The sequence below is a fragment of the Ambystoma mexicanum genome, chromosome 4q (genome assembly GCF_040938575.1).
Source record: "Ambystoma mexicanum isolate Mex_15411 chromosome 4q, UKY_AmexF1_1, whole genome shotgun sequence".
Lineage (NCBI taxonomy): Eukaryota > Metazoa > Chordata > Amphibia > Caudata > Ambystomatidae > Ambystoma > Ambystoma mexicanum.
The window spans coordinates 949,558,595-949,580,468 of NC_090928.1; the positions used below are offsets into that span (position 1 = coordinate 949,558,595).

The 21,874-nt window shown below is 43.7% G+C and overlaps 1 protein-coding gene across 3 annotated transcripts in view; it reads left to right on the plus strand.

The window, feature by feature from the left end:
* Window positions 1-21,874, plus strand: part of TRERF1 (transcriptional regulating factor 1) — a 2,539,264-nt gene that overhangs the window by 2,076,464 nt on the left and 440,926 nt on the right. For all 3 annotated transcript variants that reach the window (XM_069608500.1, XM_069608502.1, XM_069608501.1), the window contains exon 12: window positions 21,346-21,434. In XM_069608500.1, the coding sequence (XP_069464601.1) occupies window positions 21,346-21,434 (89 nt within the window). The remainder of the gene's footprint in view (window positions 1-21,345; window positions 21,435-21,874) is intronic.

Genomic DNA, 21,874 nt, shown 5'->3' on the forward strand with positions numbered 1-21,874 from the left:
CAACTGGCCCATTTGAAAAGTTGTGTTTTATTTAATTTATGTACAGATTGAGAGTGACAGTTCCTGGCACACTTGAAATGAAGCAGACAGACTGTGTAGTGGACAGTGCACATTGGTACTAAATTGTAAAGTAATGAAGAAAATGATTTTTAGATATCATACCTATCAATAAAGGTGATTTAGCATGTGACCTAATACCAGTAATAATCATCCAAGCCAACAAGACAATAGTAATTCATGCCCTTGAAAATCCAAGTAAGACATTTGAAGTGGAAGTTTTCCGCATTTCATGTTCACACTGGAGCTGCTGTGTTGAGCAGAGAGGGCAGGGGAGATTGGCTGTTACGTCCTCCCACTAAAGCATACAGAGAGCAGGTTATGGCCCAGGGCTGCCCTTATCGCACTTAGCTCAACTTCTGTCATTCCTGTGTCTCCTGTGCCCTGATCTCTTTTTTTGTTCAATAAGGAAGTCCTTCAATGTGCACAAAGTGGTGATGGAAGGAATGCTGCAAGCACTTGTTCTGTCCTTCTCACCTAAAGATTATTAAAATAATAGAGGCATGGGCTACTTTAGTGTATGGGATCCAAATGTATTTCAATACGAATCTTCATTCATGAGTTGCAGACAGCAGGGAGTAGGAGTTGTACTCAGTTGCTTACTTTCTGCCTTTGATTCAAAGTGCAGGATACAAGCATAGTTTATGTAAGAAAAGCAATTTAAAATGCATTTTCTAAAAAAATGAACCCACATTGTGAAATAAAAGCTGCTGAACACTGTGTGAAATGTGGATAAGGAGAACCCCAACTATCAAATGAAACCAATCACTCTCTCCTGGGTAACAGTGCAGCATAAGAAACATAAAATGGCAGTGCTTTAAACTCCTACACTGTGAGCCATTAGGCACTGATGGGAGGGATGAGGTGACTACTAGAAATGTGTATGGGAGGGAGTAATCAGAAGTGAGAAGGGGACATAATGTTGCATGTTTCATTAAATAATGACTATGGCTTTAATAACCAAGGGGGATTTGTTAGGCTCACATTAATTTGCATGACGCTATTGTGACTTTGCATGCAGGATGGGGAGAATAAAACTAAATCCATACTCTCATTCCTCAACATATTTCTTGACAATGTAAATAGTGTACAGTTAGTTTACAATGAAAGGCTAGTTCATTATGTAATGTGGTTTGCTTCCAAGTCATTGCTATAAATAATTATTTAAGCACATTAAATGTAAATCAAAACCTTAATAAATATCTATATCAACTAAACCCGGGAAGGTGTGCACAAATGCTTAATTTGTCCACATCCCAGTTTCACCATTTAACCAAAGTGTGTGATCCTGGGAAAATCATTCAACCGCATTGTGTCTTTTCTGCAGATCTGTAAGTGATTCTGATTCACTTCATAGCTTATGTTAATATATCATGCTATTACAATAAAAAAGCCTAATGAATATAGAGTTGCTACATACATAACAATAGTGCAATTTAGGTATTTCTCACCACACATTTATTTGCCACTTGTCCTACTTATTCTAAAGTCACTTCCATGTTGCCTCCACATATTTATATGACCGAAGTTCCCCTGCCTCAAGCCAGACAGGGGGTAGTGTAAAGGGAATATTTATCATAAATACGGGAAGTTTCTTATGTCTGCGAGAGTCCCCTTCCAGGACACGACCCCCTTATGAACAGACAGCAGGAAAGGGTACCGCAGCCCCGTCCCTCCATGGCAAGTCCCCCACTTAGGGCCGCCTGGTCCATTCCCTTGGAGGCGTTTTTCACAGTTCAGCTAATATATTTGTAATGACTTTGCCGGGTTTAGCAGAATCTGCCCCGGAGTCTGGATTTCCACCTACAGATGTTTAAATGGGGGAAAGGAGCAAAACGCCCTCTTTTCATGGGCTGAGAGAGGAAGTTCAAAAGAAGCTCTCAGTGGCAGGGACCGAAGTTGTTTCTTTTCTTAGCCTTAATCATGGGGGAGGGGGCTCAATTGCCTTGTGTTGTTGGAACGATATACATGTGTGTAATTGTGCGGCATATGCCCCCTCACTGCCCCTCCCAGATGTTATGTATGTTCCTTGTATATGTGTGCATATTAGCAAATACACGTTTTAAACAAGATGCAGCATAGTTTACTCTGCAGAAAAGTGATTAAAGATTAAAATGTGGGGGAAAGAAAGGCATCAAGACTTAAAATGCAAACATAACATGCAGTGGTTTTGTGAGCACTGCTCATATTGTCCAAATGTGATCAGGCTCGGACAGGCCTATAGGGCAATTGGGCAATGACAGAACCAAAAACACAAAATGCTACTGTGGGCCAGTTTTTTGGGCCAAAGTGGGGGCACTTTTGTGGCTCATTTGGGCCAGTTTGATGTTACTTCGACATGTGGCTAGTAGTTTTGAAATAAATGCTCTATAAAATGCACAATTTGCATCACAGTTTTTTCAAACATCTGCCCTTGGTGTACTGCTCAAAACAGTCAGTCACAAAAGGAATGAATTGTCACTTGCAACTGTGGCCCACTTTTTCATTGGTGCCTGAGACAGTTTTGCCCTGTTTTGGAGACGGGGATGGCTGATCCACTGGATCTGGTGTAACATGTAGATGGCCAACTTGTCATCAGCCGTTTTCTCAATTTATCCTGTTTGCCCCATTTTTTGTGGCATTTTCATGATGGCTAACTTCTACGCACCCCAGCCATTCCTCATCCCTCACCTACACTTAGAAATAAAAAAAACCTGAACCCTGCGCCACAGTTGGCCCCTACGAATTGGGCAGGTACTGCAGGGCTAGAAGCTGTAATCCCTGATACTGTCTTATTTATTCCCAAAGGCTGGGATGTTCCACATAAAGCATAGAAGGGGACACATTAAGTAACTAACATAGACCCGTATTATAACATTGGCAAGATTATCTTGCAATTTCTAGTGGCATTTGCACCAAGGCGAAAATTGCCCAACTACTAAAATACATTGCAGAAATGCACATTTGAATTAGGGTAATAATTCTAAGCGTGGTCTAAGGTCAAAAGTTGGGGAATTCCAAACACCCTTTTGGAACTTATCATAGGCCTCCATGCCAATTCTTCAGTTAAAGATTCGATCAAATAAATATGGAAACATGTCCTGTAGTATTCCAAAAGAGTCAGGACTTCGTCAGAGGTGTACCCTTGCGGCATGTCTATTTAATTTATACGTGTCTGATGCGAGCGACTTCCTAACACCTGTCGCACTAATAGCTCCCAAGGTGGGCTCGCACCACATGTCCTGGCCTACATACGCGGACGATTTCCTCCTCTTGGATAAATCTTGCTTTGGCTTGAGATGTTTATTAAAAGCATTTATTTTCGAAATTCACCTTTGGTAATGGGCTCAAGATCAATTCCAAAAAAACACAAATTTTAGCAGTATCAAGAAGCCAGAAAAAGCGACTGCAAACATGGTTATGGGACGATATACCTGTAATCCCATCTTCACACATGACATACTTGGGATATATGATATCGGTAACTCCCGGTATTGTCAATGTGAAGAAAGCGATATATATATATAGTCGACAATACTAATCTTTCAAGCATTGGCAATACATTCAAAATATGGCTCCTATTCAATTCTACCTGTCCTGTACTTTTACCTGGGAAAGGCAGTCCCAAAATTGATCTATGGCCAGGAACTGTTCTATAACTCAGAACTGAAATGTCTAGAAGTGTGGGAAGGTAAGCTATGGAGTGCAGTATTAGGAGTCCCTAACTATGTGCTGCTTGTGGCTTTCAGATTCGAATTGGGCCTGTCTTCCATTGCTGTTAGGGTCGAATGGAATCTGCTCTATTTATTTAGGAAAATAGTAATGTCTCCGGGCGAATTTCGGTATGCAAACGTGAATGAAAGCATGCAAATAACTAACTCATAACATGAAAAAAAAACATTGTAATGTTAATAGGGATGCATTGTGCACATCTTGGCCAAATTAACATGAATATTGAAACCCTAATTCTAAATCCAAACAAAGTAAAAGATAAATTACTAGATTTTGATTGGATTGTAAATCTAGAGTAATTCCATAATTATCCCTCCATGTCACATATAAGTCACAAACATGAAAAACGAGGTGCGATCGCTCCTTATCTTGCCAGGTTTCCTGACAAACATTATAGGCACACTTTTATGCAATTGCAGTGGAATTTACTGTACATGAAAGAAATTCTTGCACAACGCGGCCTAATTGAATCTAAAGAGTTGTTGTTAGGAAAGATTTCCATTTCATGTGTAATTTTCGCTCCAGTTGTGTACCCCCCAACTTTTTTGCTGCTGTTATACACCATAGTCTGACGTTGCCAGGGGAGCACAGCCTCCTGCTGCACTCCTCTGGGCTTTTCGCTCACTTTATTGTGGGGAAACTGACATTCCCTTAAAGACAGTCAGTACTGGGAGACTTTGTTTCCCTTAGTCCTTGTCCACGTTGCAACTTTTCTGCAATATGTTGCTAGTGCACAATGTACCTTGCAGTATAGTGCACTTGGGTCCTCCCGTCATTTGTAAGGGCCCTAGATACTCTTGATGGATTTTTTAGGAGAAGTGCAGGTGTGCCTTGGACAGGGCTGTGGCGGCTTATCTTTTCATGTATTTTTAACCCTTTGCTGCCAGGTAAACCACGTTTACCGTGTTTGGCACGAATAGGTGGCCTGGCTCCAAAATGGCCATGCCACGAGGTTCTTTGTCCTGTGCTTTGGCCATCTTGCCCCTTCACCTTCACCAGGTCGAGCCGACCCGGTTCAGTCCTTATTTGGGCAAGCATTCTCCCACGAAGCGCCAAGCTTTCGCTGGATTCTGCATTCCTTTTGTGTGTGCTTCCAGGATGTGGGTTAAACTGTCTGGTTCCAATACACATCCTGGGTGCCAGAGAGTCTGGAATGCTGTGAATGCCTGTGACCACCGCGGTCCGTGATTGGTCCTCGTATGTTGTGCCTGTATGTGAGCAGATCTCCCATTGGGTTCGTTTTGGCACGAAGGAGATTTTGGATAAGAGAAGGCTCCAAACACCCATACCATGTTGATCTCTTGAGTTCTCACTGAACGAAGGATAGCATCCAAGTATCCTGAACCTAAGAAGCCGAGTCGAGGAACCGCTGGTGACCCGCTGGAAGGTTTGGCACCCTGAGCCGCTCTCGTCCCGCTGGACCCCTCTGCATCTGATCGAACTAGAAGGTCTGCGAAGACGCTTCGACCCTTTTGGAATAGTGGGACTAACTATTCTCTGCACCTTCATCAAACTCTGCAAGTAAGCCTTCTTGGAATTGTCCCTGGGCCAACCAGTGGGCTGACCAGCTTGCACAGGATCTTTGCTCTGTCACTGCCGCCGTTGCGAAGAGGCCCTCGAAACTTGGTACATCGCAAGCTCTGTGTTGACAGCATTCTCACACCGAATTTCGTACACTTGGCTTTCCCAGGTCTGGAGTAAAGAGAGAGCGCCCGAACCGGAGTACACGCAGTTACCGTGTCACCCAGCCGTGTTGACAAAGTTTGCAAATGCATTGCAGCTGTGACCCTCTGTGCCCTGAAGCCTGCTACAGTGAAACTGGCCTGATCCATACACCAGGAGCGGAGAAATCACCACTGTCCTGTTTGGGAATGAACCCTGTAACTTCGCTGCTGAAAGCCGCAGAGTCACAAGATTGCCGCATTTGAACCTGCAACTGAATTGGACTCGACTGCCGAGGTTTGGTCCTGAGTGCGCCAGGGGTCGTGAGTAATTGCAACCCTCTGCATCTGATCGAACTAGAAGGTCTGCGAAGACGCTTCAACCCATTGGAATAGTGGGACTAACTATTCTCTGCACCTTCATCAAACCATGCAAGTAAGCCTTCTTGGAATTGTCCCTGGGTCAACCAGTGGGCTGACCAGCTTGCGCAGGATCTTTGCTCTGTCAATGCCGCTGTTGCAAGGAGGCCCTCGAAACTTGGTACATCGCAAGCTCTTTATTCACGGCATTCTCACACCGAATTTCGCACACTTGGCTTTCCCAGGTCTGGAGTAAAGAGAGAGCGCCCAAACCGAGTACACGCCATTACCGTGTCGCCCAGCCATGGTGACAAACTTTGCAAGTGCATTGCCGCTGTGTCCCTCTGTGCCCTGAAGCCTGCTACAGGGAAACTGACCGGATCCATACACCAGGAGCCGAGAAATCGCCACTGTCCCGTTTGGGAATGAACACTGTAACTTCGCCGCTGAAAGACGCAGAGCCACAAGATTGCTGCATTTGAACCTGCAACTGAATTGGACTCGACTGCCGAGGTTTGGTCTGGAGTGCGCCAGGGGTTGTGAGTAATTGCAACCCTTACCGGTGGCTGCTTGCTTGTCCTTTCATTTTTATGCACAAGTGCCCCCTGAGGGTCCCTCTCCCTTCCACAGATAGCCTGCGCTATCGTACTATTCCCAACTCCTGGAACCTGTTCTGCCCTCTTGGGGAACCCTCCACGAATAATGGAAACCTATTCTGCATCATCTCACCCACCTTCCTGATCTGCTACAGACCATACAAGAGACCCAGTTTTCGTCCATCTTCACTACCGCGTGCGCCAGCATTGCAAGTACATTTGAGCAATAGGCTCCCCCTCTTCTTAGGGGCTATTTGCACTATCTGCTTCCTTCCCTTTTCTAGGTTGTGGACCCATTTTGTGCATTAACCCTTTAGGCCCCTTAGTTTTGTATATATGTATTTTAGTACAATTGTGTTGGTTTAAAAGTGTTACTGTTCATAACTATTGTGTTGAAACTCAAAGGCCTTGAATATATGTATTTGTATTTTTAATATATCTACACCTGACTGGGGGTGATTTGCAAGTGTCCTTTACTCTGTGTGCTCATTGAGGTCTTCCAGTCACACTCACCCCTCCTGAGACCTAGTCTTGACTGCCAATGCTACCTTGATTGGTCTGCCTTATCCAGAAGGTTACCCTGTTCCAAGAAACTAGGCTGGCCTTCTGAACCTCTGCCCACCAGGTCAGAGTTCAGAAATCCATCTTAACAGTTATTTTGCTGATTTTGCCATTGAGACGGAACGGTTGAGTCAACAAGACACCTACTTTCCTTTTGTAAGGAACTGAACATAAAACGGGAATGCTACTTGACACAAATCTATCCCAATCATGAATGGGCTAATGAACAACAAATATGGCACCGATGTTTGAGTGGATGCAACACTTCTGAAACTCTAGCCGTAGCTTCCTTTTTAAAATCTTAGAATTTAAATGTGAGCAATATGTTAAATTGAATACTGAGCTTGATATAGCAGCACCATAGTATGAAATAACGACCTCCGTGTTTTTGAAATTAAATTACCCTTTTATTTTTATGTATAAGTAATCGATTATTTGATTATTCATGTTTTAGTGACTTTAATTTTCTTTCTATTGAGTAGTTTAAAGTATTTTATTTTAATTTTTTTTTATTTGATGTAAAAAAATGTTTACACATTTTCTTTTACAAATTATTTGAATCCGTTCCTTAGTCCTACTCCTCCATTCATCCTTATTTAGTTCGTTTTAAGTTCGTTTTAAGTTAATCTTCTTTCTGGTTTAGGGCTTTACAAAGTCAATATGTTGTAAAAATTGCGACACTGCGATTATTTCCTTTGTGCGTTCCCCCTCCATTAAGCGTTTCCACCATTCTTTTTCTTCGTAGATGGAAGATCCTTCAATTAAATGCAACATGTGTGTGGTTCTTAATTCGGTCAAACCCGTACAGTTCAAGAGTAGATGTCTTAGTGTTTCTTTAAACACTTTATCCTGGCAAACACGGCAGTTGTTGGACGATGATATTCCTCTGATAAATCCTATCTCATTAGTTGACAAAATGTTGAGACGAGCCCTCATGAATGTTTGCCGGTGTTGTCTGTTTGGAAAGATTTTCACATAGGGTCTGGTCTCATTCAGCTTTCTATTAATCGGTATCACATGCACCGCTGATTTATATGATCCCGCCATGTCCTGGGTCTTTATCCAATCTAAAGTTTCTAGTCTTGTTATTGGTTTCATGGGATTGGTTATTAGCTCTTCTTCTGAGGATCCGATTTCTTCTAGTTGAGATGTTATTTTCTGGCGCCAGCTCTTTAAGGTATTAGAGTTTGTTGTAAAAACTTCTTTATGGATGATATCAAAGATGTTAGACCGCTCCGGGAATAATCACTTTTCTGTAGTATATCATCAGTTCGTTCCTTGATACAATGCTTTGTAGGGACAGAATACATAATTTCCTTCTTATTAAAAGCATCAGCGTAGAAGGAGGAAGGTTCAATATCTGTCTCCAGAAATGACTTTCCAGCTTTATCCATAAAGTTCCCGGGATGTTGAGGAAGGCATCTGGCCCGTATGTTACTGATGGGATCGATAAAATTGTATAATCGGTTTGAGTGAATACCGGCAGAATTTCCTTTCAAGGATCTTAGCTTGGGATGTTAGGTTCTTCATTCTTTCCCAAAGATAGAGCTGCATACTTGTTTTCAGTTTGGTTATTGCTCAAGATCACTCCCAGGTATTTGAACTCTAATACCGTCTCAATCTTTTTATCTTCCAGCTTCCAAGTAAATGAGATGTTAGGAGTAGTAGATTTTTGGAGCGTCATGATTTTCTTCTTGCTTTTATTAATTTCTACGTCGCTTTCTCCAATGTATCTGCTCAGATTGTCAGTTGTCTTTGTAATCCTATCAGCGTTTGATCCAATAAAATTAGATTGTCCGCATACAGTAGACGAGACACTGTAGCCCCGCCCATTTTGGGGGATAAGATCTAAGGTCAAGTTCAGAATCTTGGAAATCCCACAAATATGCATTGAATAACATGGGGGCCAATGGGCAACCCTGCTTCACCCCTCTTGCTGTTTCCATAGGGGTTGACAGGGTGCCTTGTTTATTCAAACGGATAGTTAAAGACGTCTCTGTGTAGATCCAGTATGTTGCCAGGGCAGTTTTTGGTTTCCAGTTTTTTCCAGAGGCGCTCCCTATTGACCTGGTCAAACGCTTGAACCAGGTCAATGAAGGCCATATATATGCCCGGTTTCCCTTCTTTAGTTCTGCTTTCCAGAATGTTTATCAACAATATATTGGCCAAGGTTTCCGCATTCCTTACAAAGCCCGATTGAAAGGGGTCCATTAGTGTGTTTTCTATTGCCCAATTCTGAAACATCTCCAATAAAGTTGAACCATATACTTTCCCAATAACATTCAACAATGCTATGGGTCTGTAGTTCTTTGGATTTTGCCTCGGTCCATTCTTGTAAAGTGGGACTATTATAGCCTTTTTCCAAGATTTTGGGATCGACTTTGTTTGCATAATTGTATCAAATACTTTGCTAATAAATAGTGCCCAGTTTTGTGGAAATTCCTTTAAATGGGCGTTAGTGAGACCATCTGGTCCCGGTGCTCTAGAAGTATTCAGCCGCTTAATTCTTGTTATGATTGAAGATGTGTCGTTGGGAGGAACCCATTTCGTTTCCATTCTGCCAGTTGAGATCTCCGTCTGTTTATTTGGATTTTCATAAAGGTTTATGAAGTGATCAATCCATTTCCCTTCTCCTACACTATTATGAATTACATTTCGAGGAGTGTTCGTTGTTGATTTAATAAGCGACCCAAAATCCCTGGAGTTGCGGCCGTTCATTAAACTCAGCATCAGTTCTGCGTCTGCTTGCAGCATTGCAGCTCTGCGCGAGCTCAGCCAGTTTTTATACTGTTTTTTTGCTTTCCGTGCTACCTCCTCGTCTTTTTTGTCCTTAGTCTTTTTTGCCACTCTTTGCGCTTTTCTCAGTTTTTTTCGTTCAGCGACCAAAAGCTTATCATAATTATGAATATGTTCACTTCCCTTGGTTGTTGAGGTGTTAGCTTTTTGTTTATAGACGTTTAAGCATTGTTCGTAATCAACTTCTTTCATTTCTATGTATTTTTTGGTACGCGCCGTTATATCTTCTGGTTTTACTTTTAGTCTTATTCTTCCGCTTGCTTCTTCGATCTCCGTTTTCATGAATTCCTTTATTTCATGTTTGGTTTTCCATTCAAATTCAAGCAGATTATGGTTCCTGTGCTCAGTATGTTTAACTCGAAAGTTAGTAATGTGAGTTAAGAGCTCGGGGCTGACAAAAATATGATCTAAGGTAGCTGCGGAGAGGTCCTTTTCCCAGGTAGGTATCAAGGGAACATCTTCCTCTATCAAGAAATGTAGGTTTTGTAGGGATCTTACCTTCATTCATTTGTCCTATTTAACTCCTCTTTTTTTTGCCGGAGTTTTTGATGATCGGTTTTGGTTAAATCGTTGCAGTTTTGGATATTCCAAGTTCAGGTCTCCACATATAATCAAGTGACTGAGTTGATGTTCTTTGTCAATTTTTTCAAAGATATTGTTTATTTGTTTTAGAAACTGATCATCATTTATTGCGAGGGGATTCCAATAAGTATTAATTATTATGTGCTCAGGCTTCAAGGCCAAAAGTTTGTTTTTTTCTTTCCCATTTCAGTAGTAGCACTTGAAAGTATAAAGACGATTCTTATATTTTTATCACTTGTAGGTCTTTATTTGAGCGTAGCTGTCCTGTTCAGCCTTGGCTCTTCTTCCTCCCCACTCTCCTCACCTGTCTCGTAGTCCTCCAATTCTTCAGGTTTGAGGTGGCGACGTGTGCAACAATCTCTCCTTTCTTTAGAAGAAGTTTGCCTACCGCGAGAGGAAGCCACAGTGAATGCTTGAAACTAGCAGTCCTGGGGCTCCTCTCCCGTAGACAGGCGGCAAGGGAAAAAGCCCCACAGGCAGAAAAAACCCTTTGCACGCTGGGAAAACACGAATTCCAGGAGTCTTCCGGTATTGATGATCGGAGGTTTTCCACGGATTGGAGAAAGGAGATCTTGTAAGAGAGACCGTGGCTCAGAGGAGGAGGAGGAGGACAGAAGCCGCGAGGAGCGGCGGCAAGAAACCCTGAATGCAGAGATGAGGAGCGGAAAGAGTGACTCGTTCTGGGAGACCTAAACGAGCAGAGTAGCAACAGGACTGCAAGGTAGGTAGCGAGCGGTAAGAAAAGAGGAAAGAGAGGCGGCTCGCAAGGAAGCGATCCGAAAAGGAGTAACAGAGCGGCTTAGGAGCTGTGAAAGCAGGAAAACTAGCGTCATTCACCCAAAGGCAGCAAAGCTGGTAACTAAAGGGTTGCAACGCGACGATCGCTGCGAGAGGAGTGGAGAAATACCTTCCAGCGACCGCCATCTTGGATGACAACTAGACCGACAATGTACGTAAAATGAAACAACGTGCTGGGACTACCGCCTACGCCGGAGCCGCCAACGCGGAAGTAACCGCCAATCGGCTCGGTGGCGTATGACAGTATGCCCCCTTCCAGTGCAGAGCACTCCGGGTTTACCAGGGAAAAGTCGATGGAATCGACTTAACAACCGAGGGGCATGTATGTGGGAAACAGGTTCCCAAGAGTCCTCCGACTCAGGGTATCCTTTCCACGAGACCAGGTATTCCAAAACGTCCCCTGTAATATCTGGAGTCACGAATGGCAGATACTTCGTATTCCTCTGTATTACTGGAACCTGGGATAGTCTGTCGGGGAACTGATCGATGGAAAGAGTCTGGGACAAAGGACTTGAGAAGAGAAGAGTGAAAAACAGGATGTATGCGACTGAGAGTGGAGGGTAATTTCAACCTGTAAGAGACAGGGTTAATCTTGGATAGGATAGAAAAAGGTCCCAGAAAACGAGGTGAAAGCTTAGAAGGGTGAACCCATCTCGGTAAGAATTTAGTAGAGAGCCATACTTTGTCCCCTTTCTTCCAATCAGGACAGTCTTTCCGATGTTTGTCTGCCTGTTCTTTATTCCGTCTCCTACTCCTCTCCAGACTGTGTTTGGCAGTCATATGGGCCTCGGCAATGGACTGGAGTACTGCTTCAGCTGTGGGAAAATTGGTAGGAATGGGAATAATGGGAAAAAAAGATTGAGGATGTACTCCATAAGTACAATAAAATGGAGTAAGCCCGATGGCTGAGTGTGTGGAGTTGTTGTATGTAAACTCTGCTGTTGGCAATAAGGACACCCAGTTGTCTTGGTATTGGTTGCTGTAGCATCGCAGATACTGTTCCAAGGTGGCATTTAGTCGTTCCGTCTGGCCATTAGATTGAGGGTGGAACCCAGAAGAAAGAGCTCTTTCAATACCAACTCGGGAAGACAGAGCCTTCCAGAAATTTGAGATGTACTGACTGCCTCGGTCCAAAATAATCTTGTCTGGTAAGCCATGCAGTCGGAAGATATCACGTGCGAATATCTCCGCCATTTTGGTAGCCGTAGGTAAGCCCGGTAGTGGAGAAAAATGTGCCAGTTTGGTTAAAGTGTCTATCGTCACCATTATGCATGTACAAGAATCAGACTCTGGTAGATCTACAATAAAGTCCGTAGAAACAAGTCCCCATGGACGCGTAGGCATCTCAGTTTGGGTTAACAACCCTAAAGGTTTACCAGATGGGTATTTAGCTCTGGCGCAAATCGGACAGGCTTTGAGGTATTCCTTGACGTCTTCTTTCAACCCCGGCCAGAAGAACATTCTAGCTACGAGGTCAAGGGTGTTGTATACTCCTCTATGGCCGGCTGTTGGTACGTCGTGACACCAACTAATAATCTTTACGCGCCAAGGGCCAGCAGGAATGTACAGTCGGTTGCCATAAAACACTAATCCGTTCCTCTCGGTATAGTTCCTTCCTCGTTGGCCTAGAAGTTTTGGCATTTCGGACGTCAAAGCGGTCTTGACTTCTTGAAAGAAGGTATTAACAAGTCCCAGGATCTTGTTCCTTTTAAACATGTTTTCCCATCGCCAGAAGCATCCTTCCGAGACAATGCATCAGCTACCCTATTGGAGGTACCGGGTAGGTAGGTGATATGGAAGTCATATTGGGCGAAAAAGTAGGCCCAACGAGCTTGTCTCGAGTTAACACACTCCATGTTTTGCAAGACTTTCAGATTCTTGTGGCCCGTTCTTATGAGAAAAGGATGTTGTGATCCTATGAGTAAATGTCGCCAATCTTCACAGGCCTGTTTTATAGCGAGTAGTTCTTTCTCCAGAACTGAATAGTTCAGTGGGCTGGAAGACAGGATCTTTCAGAGATAGGCTACCGGATGTTCTACTCCCTCGTAAGATTGTAAAAGGACCGCCCCTATGGCCATAGCAGATGCGTCAGTCTCAACGATGAACTGCCGATTTTGGTCAGGATGGCGAAGAATGGGAGCGGTACAGAACAGCCTCTTTAATTTCCCAAAACCTCGTTCTGCATCTGGTGACCATTCAAAAGAGCCTGTGTTCTTCCTGAGTAGTTTTGTGATGGGAAGAACAATCTCTAAGAAGTTGGGAATGAACCTCATGTAAAAATTAGAGAGTCCGAGGAATCTTTGCACTTCCTTGACATTGCCAGGAGAGGTCCAACTGAGTATAGCAGTAACCTTGTCGGGATCCATGGAAATTCCTTCTCCAGAGAGAATGTATCCGAGATAGGGAACAGATGAGACTGCAAAGACGCATTTCTCGGGTTTGACAAAGAGTTGGTACTGTTGAAGGCGCTCCAGGACCTGTTTGACATGAAGGATATGTGTTTCCAAATCTGATGAATAGGTTAGAATATCATCCAATTAGATAATGACTGTCACCAGTAGCAGATCAGAGAATATTCGGTCCATAAATCGCTGAAATATAGCCGGTGCATTCACCAAACCGAACGGCATTACTCTGTATTCTTACAGCCCGAACGGGGTGCGGAATCCATTTTTCCACTCATCCCCTTTGGCAATACGAAGCAAGTGGTAGGCGTTACGGAGATCAAGTTTGGTAAATATGCGCGCCCCTTGTACGGCCTCTATAATCTCTGAAATAAGCGGCATGGGGTAGCGGTCTCTGATGTAACCTTATTAAGGCCCCTGTAGTCTATGCATGGCTGCAATTCAGTGGAATCTCTCTTCTTTATGAAAAACAGAGAAGCACCTGCAGGAGACTTGGAAGGCTGTATAAGACCATTTTGCAAGTTGGCATCCAGATAGTCCCTTAAGACCTGTCTCTCCGTTTGGGTTAACGAAAACATTCTGCCAAAGGGAACCAAGGCATTAGGTTCCAGGTCCAGAGTACAATCCTCTGGTCTGTGTGGAGGTAATGTAGCGGGTCTCCGTTCTTTGAAGACGTCTTGATAAGGTAAACAATATTGTGGTAAGGCGTGAACGCCCACATGATCGCTTGTTAATACTGTCATGGTTTGATGATCATCCTTGTTTCTGGGAAACAGTGTAGTCTACAAAACGAAGAACAAAAGCTCAATTGATTACTGGTCCAGTTTACCTGAGGATTGTGTTTTCGGAGCCATGTAATTCCTAGTATGATAGGAAAGTGAGCAGCTCGTATGATATCGAATTTAAGGACTTCTGTATGTTTAAAGATGGTGACTCTGAGTTCTTCAGTGGTATGGGTTATATGTCCCGAAGAGAGAGGAGAACCGTCCACTCCCTCTACCTTCTGATCTTCTTTGCGGATTAACCTGTGTAGGCCCACCTTTTCTGCCCATAGAGTGTCCACAAAGTTTCCGGCAGCCCCACAATCAAGGAGAGCTAGAGTCTCTATGGATCTGCCGTGGGTGTCAATGAGAACAGGAATGACCATCAATCTGGAATCCTCCAACGTTTTTGGAGCTGTTATCGAAAGGGAAACGTAGGGACTAAGTAGGTTGCATGTAGCCCCTCGGAACCAGGTCCCTACTGGCGCCGAGGGAGTTTGTTTCCCTGTCGTCTGGTTGGAACCTCAGTGCAATCTTTAAGAATGTGCTGATCGGACCCACAATAAGCACAAAGTCCTTTCTCTTTTCTCCGTCTTCGTTCTGCAGAAGAAAGAGGGCCCCTGGTAGCCCCAATCTGCATAGGTTCTTCGTGGGAGTGGGGCAAGGACGACCTAGAAGCCATAGAATCTGGAAGGTTTACTGCAGGGTGGTGTCTGCGACGTTCAGTTCGGCGTTCCTGAAGTCGATATTATATCTGCAATGCAGTCGATAGTAGGTCTACAAAGGTCGGAGGTCAGAAGGACCTGGCGAGTTTGTCTTTGATTTCCTCCTTTAAGCCCCTTCTGAATATGGCGTACTGAGCTTGCTGAGGCCAACCTGCCCCTGCAGCCAGGGTTTTGAAACGAGAAATGTAGGTCAAAACATCTGAGGATTCTTGTCGAACATCCAACAAGTCCTCGCAAGCGGTGAAAGTAAGTTCAGGCCTCTCGAAGGTCTGTTTCAGCAGAGCCTGGAATCCGGCAAAATCATGCAATATGGGATTGGCGCTGGTCATCAATGGGGTGGCCCACGTGAGAGCATTGCCCGTCATGTTCGATATCTGGAATCCAACTCTAGATTGGTCGGTAGCGAAAGCGCGAGGTCTAAATGTAAAATATACCACACAGGCTTCCAAAAATTCCATAATCTTCTTGGGAGAACCATCAAATTTTCCCGAAGGGAGTGACATGATTGGTAGTTCAGCTGGTGGAGATTCGCGAGCAGTGGCTATTTGCTTTAGTACTGCATTCTCTGCTTTAACTGTCTGCAACTCTTGCGACATGCTCTGAACAGCTTTCCAGAGTTCCTGGATCTGTTCCTCTGCAGACATTCTGTCTTCTTGGGGTTGCATTCTGTCCTGTTCAGTCTTGGCTCTTACCCCTTCTTCCTCCCCACTCTCCTCACCTGTCTCGTAGTCCTCCAATTCTTCAGGTTTGAGGTGGCGACGTGTGCGATAATCTCTCCTTTCTTTAGAAAACATTTGCCTACCACGAGAGGAAGCCACAGTTGATGCTTGAAACTAGCAGTCCTGGGGCTCCTCTCGCGTTGACAGGCGGCAAGGGAAAAAGCCCCACACTGGGAAAACACGAATTCCAGGAGTCTTCCGGTATTGATGATCGGAGGTTTTCCACGGATTGGAGAAAGGAGATCTTGTAAGAGAGACCGTGGCTCAGAGGAGGAGGAGGAGGACAGAAGCTGGGAGGAGCGGCGGCAAGAAACCCTGAATGCAGAGATGAGGAGCGGAAAGAGTGACTCGTTCTGGGATACCTGAACGAGCAGAGTAGCAACAGGACTGCAAGGTAGGTAGCGAGCGGTAAGAAAAGAGGAAAGAGAGGCGGCTCGCAAGTAAGCGATCCGAAAATGAGTAACAGAGCGGCTTAGGAGCCGTGAAAGCAGGAAAACTAGCGTCATTCACCCAAAGGCCGCAAAGCTGGTAACTAAGGGGTTGCAACGCAGCGATCGCTGGGAGAGGAGTGGAGAAATACCTTCCAGCGACCGTCATCTTGGATGACAACAAGGCCGACAATGTACGTAAAATGAAACAACGTGCTGGGACTACCGCCTACGCCGGAGCCGCCAACGCGGAAGTAACCGCCAATCGGCTCGGCGGCGTATGACAGTAGCATTGTCAAGAGGCCTGATGAGGGTCTACCTGAAGGCCCTTTAGCTGCTGGGGAAAGATATGGTCAGGTCAAACAAGTTTATTCGGATTAATAAAAAATCCATTAAACGACAAAAAACACTGTTATGCACAGATAAAATTACAGTTTCATCAAAACTTCTAAATAATTAAGAACCATTAACATTCAAAATGGATTCCTTGTTTAAAGCGTCTTCTGGTCCTTTGGTCTTGATTTGCTAACTTGAGTCACTCTGATTTAGAACTTTGGAAATCCACCTCCATTTTTGACCCTCTTTAAGTTTATTCCATTCTTTTTCTAGAGCTACCGGTGATAGTTCTTCTTTATCATCTATTTCAGAGTTGAATGTGACCTTCATTTTCGGTAAGGGACCGTTGGGAAAGCGCCCCGCCCCCATGGGGTCTTTGTATGCTACTGTAGGCCAATTTTGCGGTGATACAGATGTCTTCCTGTCTCTCTGTGATTTCCCGTCCTGATATTTTTCTTTCTTACTTGTATTATTGGTATTAGTTGAATCTGCAGGTTTTTCAGTTACGAGGAGTTTTCGACTTGTGTTCCCGTTTGACACTCTTCCTTCTGTTTGCCTATCGGGGTTTCGATGTTCTTGCCTCTTCTGTTTCTCCCTAGTTCCAATAGGGGATCTTGTTCGTGATTCTTTCTCGCACTTTTCTTTTGGATTATTATATATTGATAGCTTGTATCCCAATATCAGAAAGTTTTCGGTTGCTTGTGCGATCATTGTTCTCACCACCGGTGAAGGGATATATAAGTAAACACTATCCTGTTTACCTTTTTTGGCAAACTCCAAAATCCTGATATCCGCTGAAATGATTCACCTTAATGACGGTATACATTGTAACAGTGTCATTATGTTTTTCCTGTTCAAGATTGTACCGTCTGATTTTCCTATGCTTTCAAGGAGAAAACTTCTAATGCTTTTTATTTTTTCTTTGTAAGTTACTCTATCCGTCTTGGTGGATATATAACTTGCAGTCCGATTTCTCAAAGGTGATGGGCTGTCCCGCTGGCTTCTTATACTCTCCCTTGACACTCTCTTCCTTTTTGTGTCAACTTGTGCATATTGTGTACTGTCTGTTGCATAATTGTTTCGTTTATTTTTTGAAATATGTTTTTCCTGCAATCTCATCTTTTCTCGTTTTTATTCTTTCTTCGTTATCAATTTTTTTCTAACGAGATGAATGGAGATGAGTCTCCATTTAGATTACCATCTCTAGAATTATTCGGTGACATTCGTGTTTGTTGAGAATGTTCTTTTGCGTGTTTTCTCTCCTGATCTATCTCCTCTACCGAGTATTGAGATACATCTGAGACGTTAATGGTTTCCTCCAAATCGAACGTCACGGTTCTCTTAATCGCTCTGTTGGTAGGTGGTTCCCTTTGATCCACGTCCGAGTTGTTATTTTGTGAAGAGTTATTTGGTGATATCCCTTGTGCTAAGATGGAAAGTGCTTCCTCTACCTCTATTTCTTCCTCCCTTGCTACAGTTGTCTTGACCTTAGGTTCCGGGGATTCAAATATTACTCTCCTTCTCTCAGCAGGATTTTTCCCCTGGACCTGCGAGAACACGGGGTAGATCTCACCCTTCGTCTTTCTGGTTAACTGTCCTGATAAGTCCTGGGCTTTAAGAAATGGTTCTATTTCTGATGGTGTTTTCACTTTCAAGACAACACAACCATTAGTAGTTTTCTTAGCGGTTGTGTTTTGAGATTCTTTTCGCTTACAGTTTTCTCTACTACCTAGCTTTTTAAGTTGACTCCCTGCTTGGCGTAGCGTTTGTAGCGTTGTTTCTGTTGTTTGCCTTGTTACCGATCTTGTTCTCGTATTCTGCTCTTCATCATTTGTTGTGGCGATTTTCTCCTGTGGTAGACCTTCCAATGTATATGGGTTATCCTTTTGTCCTTCATTCTCTTGCATTGTTTGAGTCATTTGATACCTCATTTCTATTCCCGTTGTTTCTGTTTTTTGATCTTTTAAATATATTCTTCCATCCGGATTATCCATGGATTTTTCGGAAGTGCTTAATTTGTACATTTCTTTTAGATTTGGTGTTGATGTGATAAAGCCCTCTAAGAAGATCATTTTAGTGTGCATCATTGCCAATAATGATGTCTGATCCTTAAGCGTGTCGTTGAGTGACTCGTACAATTTAGTAAAAGGTGCTAAAGCTATTGTGAATGTAGACATTATTGCCATTAAGTCTGGTTTTTTAGAAGGGGTTTCTTTGCGAGGAAAATCCGTGACACTTGAAGCAGTACGTCTTCTTATCAGTGACTTGAAGAGTGGTAGTGTTGATTTATTTCCGTTTATACCCCCTACAATACAGTAATTTCCCTCTTGTTCTGCAGATATATTATTATTCAGGGGCGTGGGTGTTAGCGTTTTACCGCTCTTTAGCCTGGTGGGATTTCCCTCTTTCGGGTTTCTTGGGGATGTGTGTTCATTAGGGAGGGTTTCCCTTGGGATTGGGGAAGAGATGATGGAGTCAACCCTTCTCCCTGATTTCCTTCTGATGGGGCACTTCCTCCCAATAGAACTCTTAGTTCTTCTGATGTTGGAATCCCTTTTGATTGAATTTTCGTCTTTGAGGTGCTTTCTTTTATGTTGGTACGCGGTTCAGGTAAGCTTAATTGTATCGTTAAGTCACCCCAAGTGCTTTTGATGTGTTAAAGACAGTTTTCTCTACTCTGTTCGCAGAGGAGTCTCCTTCCATTACTTCCACCCCCAGTTGAAAAGACAGTCCCCTTTCATCCGGGGATGTATGAGTTTTCTGAGTGGAGAGGACTTCTCTCAAGTTTTGTTTGGTTATTGCATTTGACAGGCCCACCCATGTGAAAACCTGCAGGCCTGGCAGTTGTATTTTAGGATCTATGTCTGCTCCTTGTAAGATTTCGGCATCTGCTCTCCCAGATTTTGGGTCTATATGTTTTGTTTTTTCAAAAAGAAGTGCGAAACTGTAGTTTGGTTTGACATAGTTGTCTTATTTGACGGATTGATTTTTATATATGTCTGTTTTGCTTTCATCTCATCTTCCAGTTTATTTTGGCCCTTCCTTATTTTTCTTGTAGGGATAGGCGGATTTGCTGGAGTGCGTTTAGTCTTGGGTTTTGTGGGTTTAAACTCCTTCGGTTTCATCTTCCTCTGAGATTTCTTTAAGATTGTTTTACTTTTTGGTTTCCTTGTAAGCTCTGTCCTCTCCTCATTATTTGTAGAGCTTAGCGGGTTATCCATTACTAGTGATTGGTCCAGATCCTCATCCAGATTCAAGTTGCTGTCAGTTGAGATCACTGAGTCAGATACTTCCGTCAGTTTTTCCACTAGGACTAGGTCTTGCTGGTGAGGCGTGTTATCATCTGCTGATGGGCTTTTGAGGTTTCCAACCTCAGGTACCGGGTGCATGGTGAGTTCCGTTATGTGTTTTCTCCCCACCCCCTCTTGAACTAATTCAACCACGCTGTCATTCTCTTTCATTTTGTCTAGAGGGTTGTCATCTCCCCTCTTTATAGAGGGATTGGGCGCATGAGTGCCGACTCCCTCCTCTTCTCGGTTCCATGTCATCGCGCTCGCTTTGCCTAGAGCAAGTCCGTCGATTTGACTCCCTTCTTCATTCAGGGAGGCAGAGTCCGTAATACCCACTCTTGGCTAGTTTCCCGAGTCATGGGCTCCTGGGTGGCGGAACATCTGCTCTTTTTCACCTCCCAGTGCACCTTCCCCTTCTCCCCCACTCTTCTCCTCTTCTAAGGTGTTGACTGGGGCGGGTCCAAGGTCCTGCGACCTTATCACTTCCCCCTCCAGGGACAACTTGGTCGCAGGGGCCCGGGAGGGAGAGAGCAGGGATACGTCCTCGTTCAAAGACGAGGGCGACGTCCGCCGCTGCCTTTGCGACCCTTGCGTCCCTTGCTGTGTTAGTTTATCCTCCTGCAGGCTCTTGCCTCTTTTTGAGGTTGCCGGTCTCAAGGGACTCCGATGATCCAGTTCAAATTCTTCTGACCGTTGATTATAGCTGCATAGTCGTCTTCCAGGCTCCTGCTCAGGATTTCCGCCTGCCACCATCGTCTGCCGCGGACTGCCGCAGACTGCCCAACTCTGCTGCCCAAACTCCACGGCCGCTCCGCGGCTGCCGGCCTTTTTTGGAGGTAAGCTCCTCCTCAGCACAAACAACAGAGAAAACAGACCTCATCAGGATACGAGGTGTATTCTCTTGTGCGGACTGCTGCAGACTGGCCAACTCTGCTGCTCAAACTCCGTGGACGCTCCGCGGCTGCCAGCCTTTTTTGAAGGTAAGCTCCTCCTCAGCACAAACGACAGAGAAAACAGACCTCAGCAGGATACGAGGTGTATTCTCTTGTGTGGACTGCCGCAGACTGCCCAACTCTGCTGCCCAAACTCCGCCCAAAAGTATTTTACATGTTTCATGTCAATTTTTAACTCTGCAATTTTTTTCTATTTTCTTCTCTGTTTTTTATTTATATTGGTTTAATTGGTTTAATTCTTTGTTGTGCTTTCGATTGTGTAGTGGAAATTTTGTAAAGGGTATTTAACCATAAACAATAAAAAAAATGTTTTACAAAAATAGGGTAATATTTGCATCTGTTGAAAGGCCAATTGCTAATTTGCACTGTACCTTAGTTCGGTTTATTTAATACTGCCCATGTTTTGGAGGCAATAGAAGAAATCGTTTGCCCAACTGCATAACCGTTGTAGGTGAATCCACGTGTGGGGGAAGGTGCTGACAGAATACCTGTAATAGAGGGGAACCATTTAGTGAACAGGGTGTCCAGTAGTTGGTATTTTGGAACAATTAAACATAAAGGAAGATATTGTATGTTGTTTAAAAAGATGATTTAATGTTTTTCCAGGATCGGACAAGTGGACATCCCAAGAAAGGAAGCTGTTTACCAAAGCACTAGCTAATAATAACAAAGATTTGTTTCATGTTCAGAAAATGGTAAGTGGCTTTGTTTTGTGCCATTAAACCTGGTTAAATGGAAGTGCTAATTGTTTAGTTACCCATAGTCTCCTTCCTTGAAAGGTATTTTTGTTAGCAAATAATATCTGAAAAGATTACAAATAAAAGATGTACAAATTGGTGTTCTATTAAGTGTCACAGATGACTGAAAGAATACTCAGAGGCTCTGGGATGGTTAAAGGGTTTTTATCAAATGATGTGCAGGGCAGTACAGCCTTTTCTTGTCTGAAAAGCACCATTCCTTCCTTGCCCATGTGTCCCTACTCCCTAGCTTAGTACAGAATATTGAACCCTACTTTGTAAGTTATGACTTATACTAAAAGTGCAAACCTAAAGACCAAATGCCTTAACTGTCTAATCTCCCTCAGGGACTTTCTGAACTGTCCCTACACTATCAAATGGTTAGATGACTAAAAAGG